Below are 12,099 nucleotides of genomic sequence, written 5' to 3'. Positions count from 1 at the left end.
TGGAAGCATGGAGTCTTAACTTCTGGACTGCCAGGGAAGTTCACCTTTTTTAAAAAAAAAACAACTTTTATTTATTTTTTACTGTGCTAGGTATGTCTTTGGTGCTGTGCAGGCTTTTCTCTAGTTGTGGCGAGTAGGGGCTACTCTCTCGTAGCTGTGTGCAGGCTTCTCTTCTTGGCGAGCACAGGCTCGAGGGGTTGAGGGCTTCAGGAACTGCGGTACCGGGCACTGGAGCACAGGCTCAGCAGTCGTACTGCATGGGCTGAGTTGCTTTGCCATCTGTGGGATCTCCCGGATCAGGGGCTGAACCTACGTCTCCTGGCATTGGCAGGTGGATTCTTTACCCCAAGCTACTAGGGAAGCCCCTCATTTTTTTTTTTTTTTTGATAACCAAGAAATAAACTTCATATCATGGGGTCTTTTTTAAAATACCAAAGTTTAGGAAAGCTTTTAAACAAAACATTTCTATTCCAGGGACTTGCCTGAGCTTTTAAAATAAATTTGTAGCTCACTGGAGTATGCAGAAGAATTTCATCTGCCTTTGCAGTGATGAGGGTTAGAAGCCTGTTGTTATCTAAGACGTTTTGTGAGCAATTGCCATAACATAACCCTCTATCATTCTTTACTCCTTAACTAACCCTGCTTATTTCTGTTTTACTTGACATTACTCTTGTGAATTGTTTCCTTGCTTTTAAGGAGATACGTGAGAGCAAAGAACTTTGCTTGTCTTATTTTTCTGATTAGCACCAGGACTTTGAACAGTTCTGGCATTTGGAAGCTTCTCAGTAAGCGTTTGCTGAGTGAATTAATTTCTTAGAGATACTGGGGTGGGGGGACTGGCCTGGGAAGACGTTGTGTACTACTGTGGTGATCTTCATATGGCATGGTAAAGGCCTGGACTAGAGGGGCGACCTCGGGGGCATAAAGGAAGGAGTAAACAGAGAAAGGGCATTTATTTACTTATCCTTTCCCATTATGGTTTATTGCAGGATATCACATACAGCTCCCTGTGCTATACAGCAGGACCGTGTTGTTTATCCATGCTGTCTATGATAGTTTGCACCTGTGCACCCCAAACTCCCAATCTGCCCCTGCCCTACCCCTCCACCTCCATGGCAACCACAAGTGTGCTCTCTGTGTCCGAGAGTCTGTTTCCGTTTCGCTGAGAGGTTCATTGTGTCATATTTTAGATTCCACATATAAATGATATCATATGGTATTAGTCTTTCTCCTTCTGACTTACTTCACTAGTACGATTATTTTTGGGTCCATCTGTACTGTTGCACATGGCGTTATCTCATTCTTTTTTATGGCTGAGTAATATTCCATTGTATACATGTACCATAGCTTTATCCATTCATCAGCTTGGTGGAAAACATTACCCTGGGGGGGATGAAGGAACTACCAGTTTTGAAATAACCACCTAGATGCACCTTCTCATATTAAGCACAGATGGATTGAGACAATTTACACATAATGTGGTAAATGCAGGAATGATTTCTATCCCCTTCCCCACTCCTTCCTGGAGTGCCAGGAGTGTAGATATGCCTATATCTACAACACATGCTCACAGAGGACTTTTTCTTTTTTTAAACCTTTTATTTTCTTTTGAAGCATAGCTGATGAACAATGTTGTGAGTTTCTAGTGAACAGCAAAGTGACTCAGCTATACATATACATGCATCCATTTTCCCCCAAACTCCCCTCCCATGGAGGCTGCCATATAATATTGAGCAGAGTTCCCTGTGCTATACTATACAGTAGGTCTTTGTTGGTTATCCATCCTAAATACAGCAGCGTGTACATGTCCATTCCAAACTCCCTAACAGTCTGCTCCCCCGACCATTCCCCCATAACTATAAGTTCTTTTCACAAGCGGCCATTTTTGACAGACTCAAGACCACGAAGAAGCCTTTCTAGCAGGAGAACACAGAGGAACCCTGCCCCCCTGAGTTTAATTTTGCAGTCTGATTGTCTTGTGGTTACTCTACCCTGAAGCCAGACCACAGTGGGCGCTTCCCCCGCCCCCACCGACCACACCAAAGTCGGGGAAGGGGCCACGGAGAACAAAGGAGCTTCCCCCAGCACCCATGAGAGGGTGACCACAGGAGCCTGGCTTGGGGTGGGTGACTTCCAGCTCCTACCCCGGCCGGTACCTGTGGACGCTGAGAGTACTTGAGTAACCACCAGTAACCCCGGGAGAGGGTTACTGCCCGACCCCCAACTGGAGACAGCGTGCTTGGTGACACGGCCGGCCATCCTGACACATTTCCAACAAGCAGCCCTGCGAGTGGGGAACGTTGATTTGGCTCTAGCCCACTTCTCCCCACTTCCTGGCTGTCACCACCTATCCATCACTCTAGCAATGAGTCCCGGGAGTCTGTGATTTGGAAACTGTGGATTCAGTGAAAAAGGCAGATTTCTGGGTTTTGATCGTCTTTCTCGCTATTTTTCAGAAGCGAATAACTCATTATAGGATGAGAGCTGCCTAACTACGTAGGTTCTGTGGTTGGAGGGTCAGACTGGCGTGGGCTGGGATGCTGGCCAAGTCGGGGCCCTCTGTTTCTCCCTATGACTGTCGGAAACCATCGTTTTGTGTCTGCTGCACTAGGAGAGCACTAAGCCCTGGGTCTGGCCCCTGGGGAGGGAGTTCTAGTCCCTGGAGATCATCACTACCATGTTGCCGGGGGATGTGATACAGGAGTCTGGCTGAAACGGTATAGCATGCCTTGGAGGAAGACCTGGACTGAGCCTTGATCGAGAGGAGAGGACCAGAGAGCTCAGGGCACCAGCTCAGCCAGGAAGATAGGGGCGGGACACTCGGGGGGCGGGCCTCTCTGGGAGCTCCGCCTCCTTGGTCCAACTCAGTTATCGACCCACATCTCGGGGCAGAGGATGACTCAGGGGGCTGGCCTGGGATAGACGTGCAGGACCACTGCCAAGAATAAAACAGGCAGGGGAGTAGGGAGTCCAGGCCCTGACGCCTCTCCGTGGGTTTTGAAATCAGTGGGTAAACTATTTGGGTTTTGGGGTTTCGTCATCTGACTCTGGTGGTCTTAGAAAGTCAGCCCTGCCTCTCTGGCCTCAGTGGGCTCTTGGATTTCGTGAGTGACTAGATCACAGTCTTCTAATAGGATACTTTTGAGGTAGACGTAGTAAACGCTGCCTGCATTGTTCAGGGCGGGTGAGATGCAAGCGGTGAGGCCACATCCTCGGGAAGCGCCGGGTCTGTCCATCCTGGACTCTCCTTGACATCTTCAAAGCTGAGACCCCCCCGGAGGAATGCTTGGGCTTCAGCTGGAAGCATCTGCCTTTAACTTAGCCCTGTAGGGACTTAGAATCTAACTCTTTATAGAATTTTCCCCCAGAAATTTTGGATATTCTTGAAAACATGACATACGTGTAGTAGGTACTTTCCTTGCCATATGAGATACCCCCCTTAAAACACAAAACCAATCCTACACTAAAAACTTCTGTTGAGTCTGGCATAAATAAACACATGTTCTGAAAACCTCTACTTTTCTTTATACTGTTTTCTAATTTCCTTCATCATCATGGGCTTTATCACTGGCAATTTTCCTTCCTTTTTTTTTTTTTTTAAACTTTTAATCTTGTATTGGGGTACAACCGATTAACCATGTTGTGATAGTTTCAGGTGAACAGCAAAGGGGCTCAGCCATGCATATATGTGTCCATTCTCCTCCAAATGTTCCTCTACTCCAGACTTACTGGCAATTTTTCTTAATCAAGCTTCAGGTTTACAAAACTCTCCTTTACATTTTAGTGGAGCAATCTGGAAGACAGGTCCACAATGCAAGGAAAAGAATCCAGATCAATACAAATTCAAAAGAATGTTAGAGGAGTCTCTAAAGAAAAAAAAGAATGTTAGATGAGTCTCATGGTGCTTTTTTGTCTCGATTTTTTCTGGTGCTTTTTCAGAAGCTTCCTTTGTTTTCATCAGTGCATTGCCTTATTCTCATATACTTTTTTTTAAAAAAAATCAAGCTACTAGACTGATAGAAGACTGTCCTGAACACAGAGGTTCTCTTGCAGTAGTTTCATCCCTTAACTATTTGCTGTTGATAAACTTATCACAACCAAGTTCTTCTATCAGAGAATTAGTAACTTGAGATGCAATCAGAGCTATAGTAAATGTGAAAATATAAACATCCATCCTCAGAGGGTTCTTCTGATATTTGGCATCAAACACTGCTCTACAGACCTCTGCAGATTGCCTGCAGCCTCCTCCAAGCTCCCAGATTCTGCCAGGAGCAATCGGGTAATTAATTCCTAAGACGCTAAGTGGGTGATGGAGGTTGCGATTCTGCCAAGTGGCCAGGCCTGGGTGCTTCAGGGACTTGGGCCTGGGTGTGTCCTCTGACCCCTCTGCCTCTGCCATCAGGCCTTCCCTGACATCCCTCAGGCTGCCCTGTGCAGGCTCTCGCCTCCCTCTGCCTCCTTCTGCTTGTTGGATGTTGCTGTCTACAGGCAGCTCAGACCTTGGGTTCAGCTTGGCCCCTCCCAGAATAATTAGTACAAAATGACAGCATGAGTGTGGGTGTGCCCTGGCACATCTCTGCAATGTTTGCGTGAATGAGGACTTCTCTATTACTTGAGTATTTAATTCATACATGATAACAGGACACTAGTATAAGAATGAAGGGACAGAGTATTGCCGCAGGCCCACAGTGAGTTGAGTTTCCCTGGGTGAGTTCCCTTCCAGAGTTGGTCTTGTGTTTCTGGGAAGCCTGTGATCAGGGATCAGACCCGTGTCCCCTGCACTGGAAGGCTGTTTCTTAACCACTGGACCATCAGGGGAGTCCTTGATGCTCGTTTTTTGCTGCTGCTGGCGCTGTCCTGGATCACGTGGAGCCTGACTGTGGAGTGAAAGTGAAATTGTTAGCCACTCAGTCTTGTCTGATTCTTTGTGACCCCATGGACAGCAGCCCACCAGGCTCCTCTGTCCGTGAGATTTTCCAGGCAAGAACACTGGAGTGGGTTACCATTCCCTACTTTAGGGAATCTTCCCGACCCAGGGATCGAACCTGGGTCTCCTGCATTGCAGGCAGATTCTTTACCATCTGAGCCACCAGGGAAGACAGTGGAGTGAAGGACGCTTATTCCTTAAGGCATCTCTGCCTTTCCTCCTGCGCTCACCCATCTAACCAGGGTGGTTTCTCTGAGAACCCAAGGAAGTGCTGGCCCAGCTCCCCCTGGAGAGGCAGAGGGTCTGCACAGCCCGCCTGTCAACCCGTGGGCCTGGGTTAAGAGCTTGTGTCTCAGGAAAGTACCTCCTCCCTGAGCAATGAGATCTGTTCTCTGCCCTCCTTCACCCAGGCACGAGGAGCCGGGAACGCCCAGAAGGAGAAAGCGGGGCTGGTGGTGCTCAAGGTGAAGGAGGGACGGTCCTGGGCCCCAGAGGTGGCTGGAGCTGAATGGTGGCTGCTGCTGGCAGGGTTCCCGGTGACTGCAGAGTCACAGGGAGACCCAAGCACAGAGCTGGGGGACCCTGAATGCCCAGCTGAGATGACTGAGGGACACTAGGCATTTTCTACACACACTAGGCACTTCTGCTAAACCTTCCAACCTGCTGACAGCAACTCATCAGCTGGCAGAGGGCACATTATGGTTGGGCCCAGGGATTGGGAGGGGCTTCCTTGGTGGCTCAGTGGTAAAGAATCCGCATGCCAATGCAAGAGACACTGGTTTGATCCCTGGAACAGGAAGATCCCCTGGAGGAGGAAATGGCAACCCACTCCAGTATTCTTGCCAGGAGAATCCCATGGACAGAGGAGCCTGTCCACGGGGTTGCAAAAGAGTTGGACTTGACTGAGCGACTAAACAACACCCAGGGTCTGGGAGACAGTGTCTGCCCCTCTTTGCCTGTCTTTCTCCTCCTGCTCCTTTCTCTCTCTCCAGCCTGAGTTGCTGTTGCATCACAGGAGTTGCAGACACCCTTGGTTTTGTCCTGAACAAAGTCTGGAGCAGCTTGGTGATGTTTTGCCACGTTGCTGGCATTTGGAGTCACAGGGCTGTCTGCCCTTCCAGCTTGAACATGGCCCTGTGTTGGCTGTGGGTATCTTGCCTGTGTCTACTTGACATTAGAAGGAGGCCCTCTGCTGCCACATTTCCGGGCAGCGGGGAGGCCAAGAGCCCAGGATTTGGAGACAACCTGACCTATCCTCAGATTTGAGCCAGATACCTGCTGGCTGACCCTCCGGCTCCTTGCCAGTAAGAGGGGGTAACAGTAGAAGCCATGGTACGAGGCTGCTGAGCATGAAAGGAGCTCACTGTTCCAGAGTTTAGTTGAGTCAGAAATACACTGAGCCTAAATGCCTAAACCCTCATCACAGCTGCTGACTGTGCTGGGCACACAGCACTGGAGTCGTCAGCTGTGCTGAGGGTTTAGCGAGATCAGGGTTGGTGTATTTCTGACACATTCCTCTGGGCAAAATTGCCTCTCAGTTTGCTCCCTTCCTTCTCATCTCTACACACAGACTTTTCTTTGAAAACTTGGAATGGGGTTATTTACTAATAGGAAGCTGAGTCTGATGCATCAACAAACTTCTTTTTTAAAAAATTATTTATATTTTTTGGCTGTGCAGGGTCTTCACTGCTGCTCGGGCTTTGCTCTAGCTGAGGCGAGTGGGCCTCTCATGGTGGCGGCCTCTCTGGTTGCGGCTCCTGGGCTCTAGGCATGCAGGCTCCATGGTCGTGGCACGCGGGGCTTAGCTGCCCCGTGGTGTGTGGGATCTTCCTGGACCCGGGACTGAATCTGTGTGTGCTGCATTGCCAGGTGGATTCTTGACCACTGGCCCACCAGAGAAGTCCCCAGACTTCCTCATTAAACCCAGTGCTAACCGACAGATGCCATGGTGACCGTTGTCATCCGGGAGCCCATCTCCACAGGGGCCCCAGGGGTGGGTGTGCACTGGCCGTTACAGAGTCCTCAGGCTGGGAGGAGAGGCTCCTGTGACCTTGTCAGCGCGGCAGGGCAGGGCAGGAGCACTGTGTTAGGACCCGTGTGACCTGAGCCTGCTGCCACTTGACTTGTGGGGGTGGGGGCAGCTGTCTCTTTCCCTGGAAAGTTCTTTGCAAGTCTGAGGAGTGGAATAAAGACTCTCCACATAGTTCTCCCCGCGCTGACTCACCTGTGGTTTCTGTTCCCAGAACCTCCTCCATGGTGTGAGCCGCTTGGGCCCTGCTTCTCCCACGGCTGAGCTGGGCCCTGCCCACCCTTCACCTGTCCTTCCAGGGAACCCTTCTGGGTGTGTGGTGGGCCCTTTCCTAGTGGTTGAGAAAAGAAATGGAAAGGGATTGTGCTCTTTTGCATCATTTCAAACATTTTTAGTTCAAGAAAAACAACCACAGCAGAACCAACCTTCTAGAAACTCCTGTGCCCTGCTGAGTCCACCACACCCAGATCCTGACTCCAGGCGCTCCGCATACAACCTCTGTGCGCGCCTGGCTCTCAGCCGGGCCTTCCCTGCCCGCGAATCCTCCCACCCCCACTGGCCAGGGCAGCGGTTGACAGCTTCCTCTTTTAAAATTTGAAGCATAGTTGACTGACTGTGTTGTGTTAGTTTCAGGTGTACAGAAAAGTGATTTGGTTACACAAGCTGCTGCTGCTGCTGTTGAGTTGCGTCAGTCGTGCCCGACTCTGTGCAACCCCAGAGACGGCAGCCCACCAGGCTCCCCCCGCCCTGGGATTCTCCAGGCAAGAACACTGCAGTGGGGTGCCATTGCCTTCTCTGTTGGTTATACATAGACATACATATTCTTTTTCAGATTTTTCTCCATTATGGCTTACTCCAGGAGGTTGGATATAGTTCCCTGTGCTATACAGTAGGATCTTGTTGCTTAACTAGTTTTTATACAGTAGTTTGTATTTATTAACCCTAAACTCCTCATTTATCCTTTTCTCCCACTTTCCCATTTAGTAACTGCAAGTTTGTTTTCTATGTCTGAATCTGTATGTGTTTTGTAAATGAGTTCATTTATATCATGTTAGATTGCACAAATAAGTGATATCATATAGTGTTTGCTTTTCTCTGACTTATGCCATTTAGTACGACACTCTCTGGGTCCATTTGTGTTGCTGCAAATGGCATTATTTCATTCTTTTTTTATGGCTGAGTGATATTCCATTACAATACACTGCATTTTTATACATTCCCTTGCCAGTGGACATTTAGGGTGCCTCCATGTCTTGGCTATTGTAAACAGTGCTGCCATGAGCATTGCAGGGGGTATTACATCTCCCTTTTTATTAGTTTATGGCATATTGCCCCAACTGGACTATGATAAACTCTGACCTTTTCAAAAGGTCTCTGTAAAAGCAAATCATACTCACCATAAATGAAAATAATTCCAACAGGAAAATGCAAGGAAGAACATCCATTTGGGTGGAAATCCAGCCCCAGAGACAAGCACTGCCCATGTTCATTGCCCAACCATTGCACAGATGGGGCCATACCAGCTGTTGCTTTGTGAGCGCTCACCAGCGCTATGCTTCTGCATCTCTTCCCTACCTTCCCATCTTGACTCTGGGGTCAAACATTCAGTATAATACCTTTCAAGAAGTAGGTTTCTAGCAAACCCTAATTAATGGCCTCAATGCATGATTTGACACATATTCCTTAAAAGGCAGAATGATGAGTGTGGTTACAAACACCAGTTCAGTAGCCGAACTTCCAGGGTTTGGAGCTTGACTATACCTGTCTGAGCTGGGCAAGAAACATAAACTCTCTGTGCCTCAATTTCCTCATCTCTAAAACGGGGATTAATCACAGTGCCTAGATCCTACATTTAGGCTGGTGCTCGGTTGTGTTTTAAACAGTGCCTGGCATGTGGCAAAGGTTTGGTGAGACTGGTGCCACTTAACATTAGAGCACGCTTACATAACCATGTTTCCACATCATTTAATAGCCTTGAAAAATATCATCTCGGACTTGCTGCTGTTTCTTCCATCTTATGGATGTAAACATAATTTATGTAACCATCCCCAACTTATGGGACAAATATCCAGTGCCAACTTTTTTACAACTATATATAAAGCTCCAGTGAATGGCTTTGCAGATCAATCCACGTTTGTGAAGAGAGGTCAAGATATGACCGGTTACTTACAGAGCTCTAGGCCAAAAAGCAGAAAGAAAGTGCATGAATATTAAGAATTTACCTGGTGTCCCACCCTGTGGAAACAACAGTGAGTATGATGCTGAAACAAATATCACAGATTAGTGCATATCTGTGGAGTCCGGAAAAATGGAGCTGATAAACCTGTCTCCAGGGCAGGAACAGAAATGAAGACAGAGAGAATGAACACGTGGATGTGGATGCGGGGTGGAGGGAAGGGGAGGCTGGAACGAATTGGCAGAGTAGTACTGACATAAATGCACGACCACGTGTGAAACAGACAGCCAGTGGGAAGCTGCTGTCGAGCGCAGGGAGCTCGGCTTGGTGCCCGGTGATGACCTAGAGGGCTGGGAGGACAGCCAGGCGGGAAGGAGATCCAGGAGGTCCAGGAGGGAGGGGTAGCTGTACACTCATACCTGAGTCACTTCGCTGCGGCGCAGCAGCAACTGACACAGCACTGTACAGTAATTATGCGCCAGTTAACAAAAATGCTCATGCAATGTAAAAAATAAACTAGAAAGCCAATGAACAGCAGAGTTAAAGAGCTCTTTTCTAGAATGTTCCACAAGCTTTCTTGGCTTCATTAAGTCTTCACTAAAATCTTTATTATTTTCACCTGTAGGGCCACCAGGTTTTAAAGACTCTATCCAGGTAAAAGTCATGCGCCTCACCTAAGTTGCAATAAGCAGCCATGGCCAGTGGATGTGCAGACCTTTGGACAATAGGCACTATGAGTCCTGGCTTTTCTCCCTTTCTGCTCACCAGCCCGCATGTCCTGTGCCTCGTGGGGCCTGCCTGCACGCTCCCCTCCAAGGAGTGTCGAAGCTGTCACTTTCCACATCATTCTAAGTCTGCAGACGCTGAAGGAGGCAGTCTTAAGGTGTGCAGAGAGGGGGTCTTGGCTTTTGGGAGTGATTTCTTTCTCTTTCCTTGAGATTCAGAGGGTTTTTTTCCTGCTGATGGCTGGGTTTGGAGCCTCAGGGGTGAGCCAGACTCTAAGTGCTGCAGAAGGGGAACATTCAGTTCAGTTCAGTTCAGTTCAGTCGCTCAGTCGTGTCCGACTCTCCGCGACATTACGACTCTCAAATTCAATACCCATAAAAAAGATTTGTAGAAATGTCTTGGCTAAAGACATGGCTGCACACGTGCAGCCGGCCGTACAGCAGCCGACACCTGTGATGCTGACGAGAGGCGCCAGAGGGCGTCCGGGGAGGCCGCTCAGCGATGCCCTCCGGGGAGCAGACCCTCTGCACCGCCGCACCCCCAGCTTCTCCCGAGACGCCCAGAGCCGAGGGCCACCCTGTGGCAGAGGCTCAAGCATGAGACCCTGCAGATCCTTTTTCCTCCAGGGCACTGGCCTCTGCCAGGTGCGGCTGGAAAGTGCCAGGCTGTGTGTTCCTCCCGCCGCCTGCGTGTGTGACTGCAGGCCAGCGACGGGCAGTTCTCTGATGCCGACGGACGGGGCTGGCGGCCCGACCGCTGCCCGTGAGGCCCTGCACACATTACATCATCTCCTTCGGCTTCAGCTTCTTCACCTATTCTTGTTGTTCGGTCACTCAGTTGTGACTCTTGGTGACTCTTGGCGGGCCCATGGACTGCAGCGCGCCAGGCTTCCCTGTCCTTCACCAACTCCCAGAGTGCTCAAACTCATGTCCATAGAGTCGATGATGCCATCCAACCATCTCACCCTGTCGCCGTCTTCTCCTCCTGCCCTCAATCTTTCCCAGCATCAGGGTCTTTCCCAGTGAGTTGGCTCTTTGCATCAGGTGGCCAAACTATTGCAGCTTCAGCTTCAGCATCAATCCTTCCAATGAATACTCAGGGTTGTTTTCCTTTAGGATTGACTGGTTTGGTCTCCTTGCTATCCCAAGGACTCTCAAGAGCCTTCTCCAGCACCACAGTTCGAAAGCATCAGTTCTTTGGCTCTCAATCTTCTTTATGGTCTAATTCGCACATCCATCCATGAATACCGGAAAAACCATAGCTTTGACTATACAGACCTTTGTCAGCAAAGCGATATTTCTGCTAATGTGCTGTCCAGGTTTGTCATAGCTTTTCTCCCAAGGAGCAAGTGTCTTTTAATTAAAATGGGAAAAACTGCCCACCTTTTAAGTTGGCTGTGATCCTACTGAAACAAGCTGGGACCTGGGACCCTTTGCTGCAATGATGCAATGCTTGCACTTGGATACACCTCTTCTGGGGCAACAAAATACAAAGAAACTGTATGTGATTAAAAATAACCGCCCGTATGCGCAGTTGGGGCAAATTGAGGATATTGAGGTACAAAGATACCAAAAAGCCCAACTTGGAGTCAAAGTGAAAGTCGTTCAGCAGACTCTTTGCCACCACATGAACTATATACAGTCTGTGGAATTATCCGGGCCAGAATTCTGGGCTGGGTAGCCTTTCACTTCTCCAGGGGATCTTCCCAATCCAGGGATTGAACCCAGGTCTCCCGCACTGCAGACAGATTCTTTACCAGCTGAGCTACAAGGGAAGCCCAACTTGGAGAGCTGGGAGCAAAAGCAGGGTACTGCGCATGCCCCCTGCACACACCCCTACCCTCACCGCAAATAAGGAATCAACTCAACGCCCCGCCTTGGGGAGGGAGCAAACAAGGAAACCTGTGGCTGGTTCTCAGCCCCCTCTGCTGCAGCAGGGGCCCCAATAAAGCCTTGCCTGAATTTCTTGGCGGGCCTCTGATCAGTTTCTATTGATTAAAGCGGCCAAGAACTCTGGTCCGTAACACTGTATTGAAATCTAGTGAGAACGCTTAGCAGGCCCTCGGTGAATGTTCGTTTCTCGTGCCTCATCTCAGGAAACAATCAACCGAGAGGCAGAGGTAACAAGCTCCGCCCTCCTGGGAGGCGGGGTTTGATGGAGGGGTTCCCGTAACCTGCAGCGACCTCCGGAGAGGTTTTTCTTTGAGCAGAGTCAGATTTCCCTGTGCCCTAGGCTGACGCT

At 49.3% G+C, this 12,099-nt stretch overlaps 1 protein-coding gene across 1 annotated transcript in view; it reads right to left on the bottom strand.

The window, feature by feature from the left end:
* LOC148776261 (putative speedy protein E7) overlaps positions 1-7,182 on the bottom strand; it is a 41,621-nt gene extending 34,439 nt beyond the window's left edge. Inside the window, exon 1 of the mRNA XM_088841799.1 lies at positions 7,152-7,182. Coding sequence (XP_088697925.1) covers positions 7,152-7,182 — 31 coding nt within the window. The remainder of the gene's footprint in view (positions 1-7,151) is intronic.
* Between the last annotated feature and the right edge of the window lie 4,917 nt (positions 7,183-12,099).

This window comes from Moschus berezovskii, chromosome 11, assembly GCF_049115385.1.
Source record: "Moschus berezovskii isolate FMDL1 chromosome 11, NW_MosBer_1.0, whole genome shotgun sequence".
Taxonomy (NCBI): domain Eukaryota; kingdom Metazoa; phylum Chordata; class Mammalia; order Artiodactyla; family Moschidae; genus Moschus; species Moschus berezovskii.
Note: the sequence above shows the minus strand (reverse complement) of the source record. Positions and strands in the feature narration are given on the sequence as shown.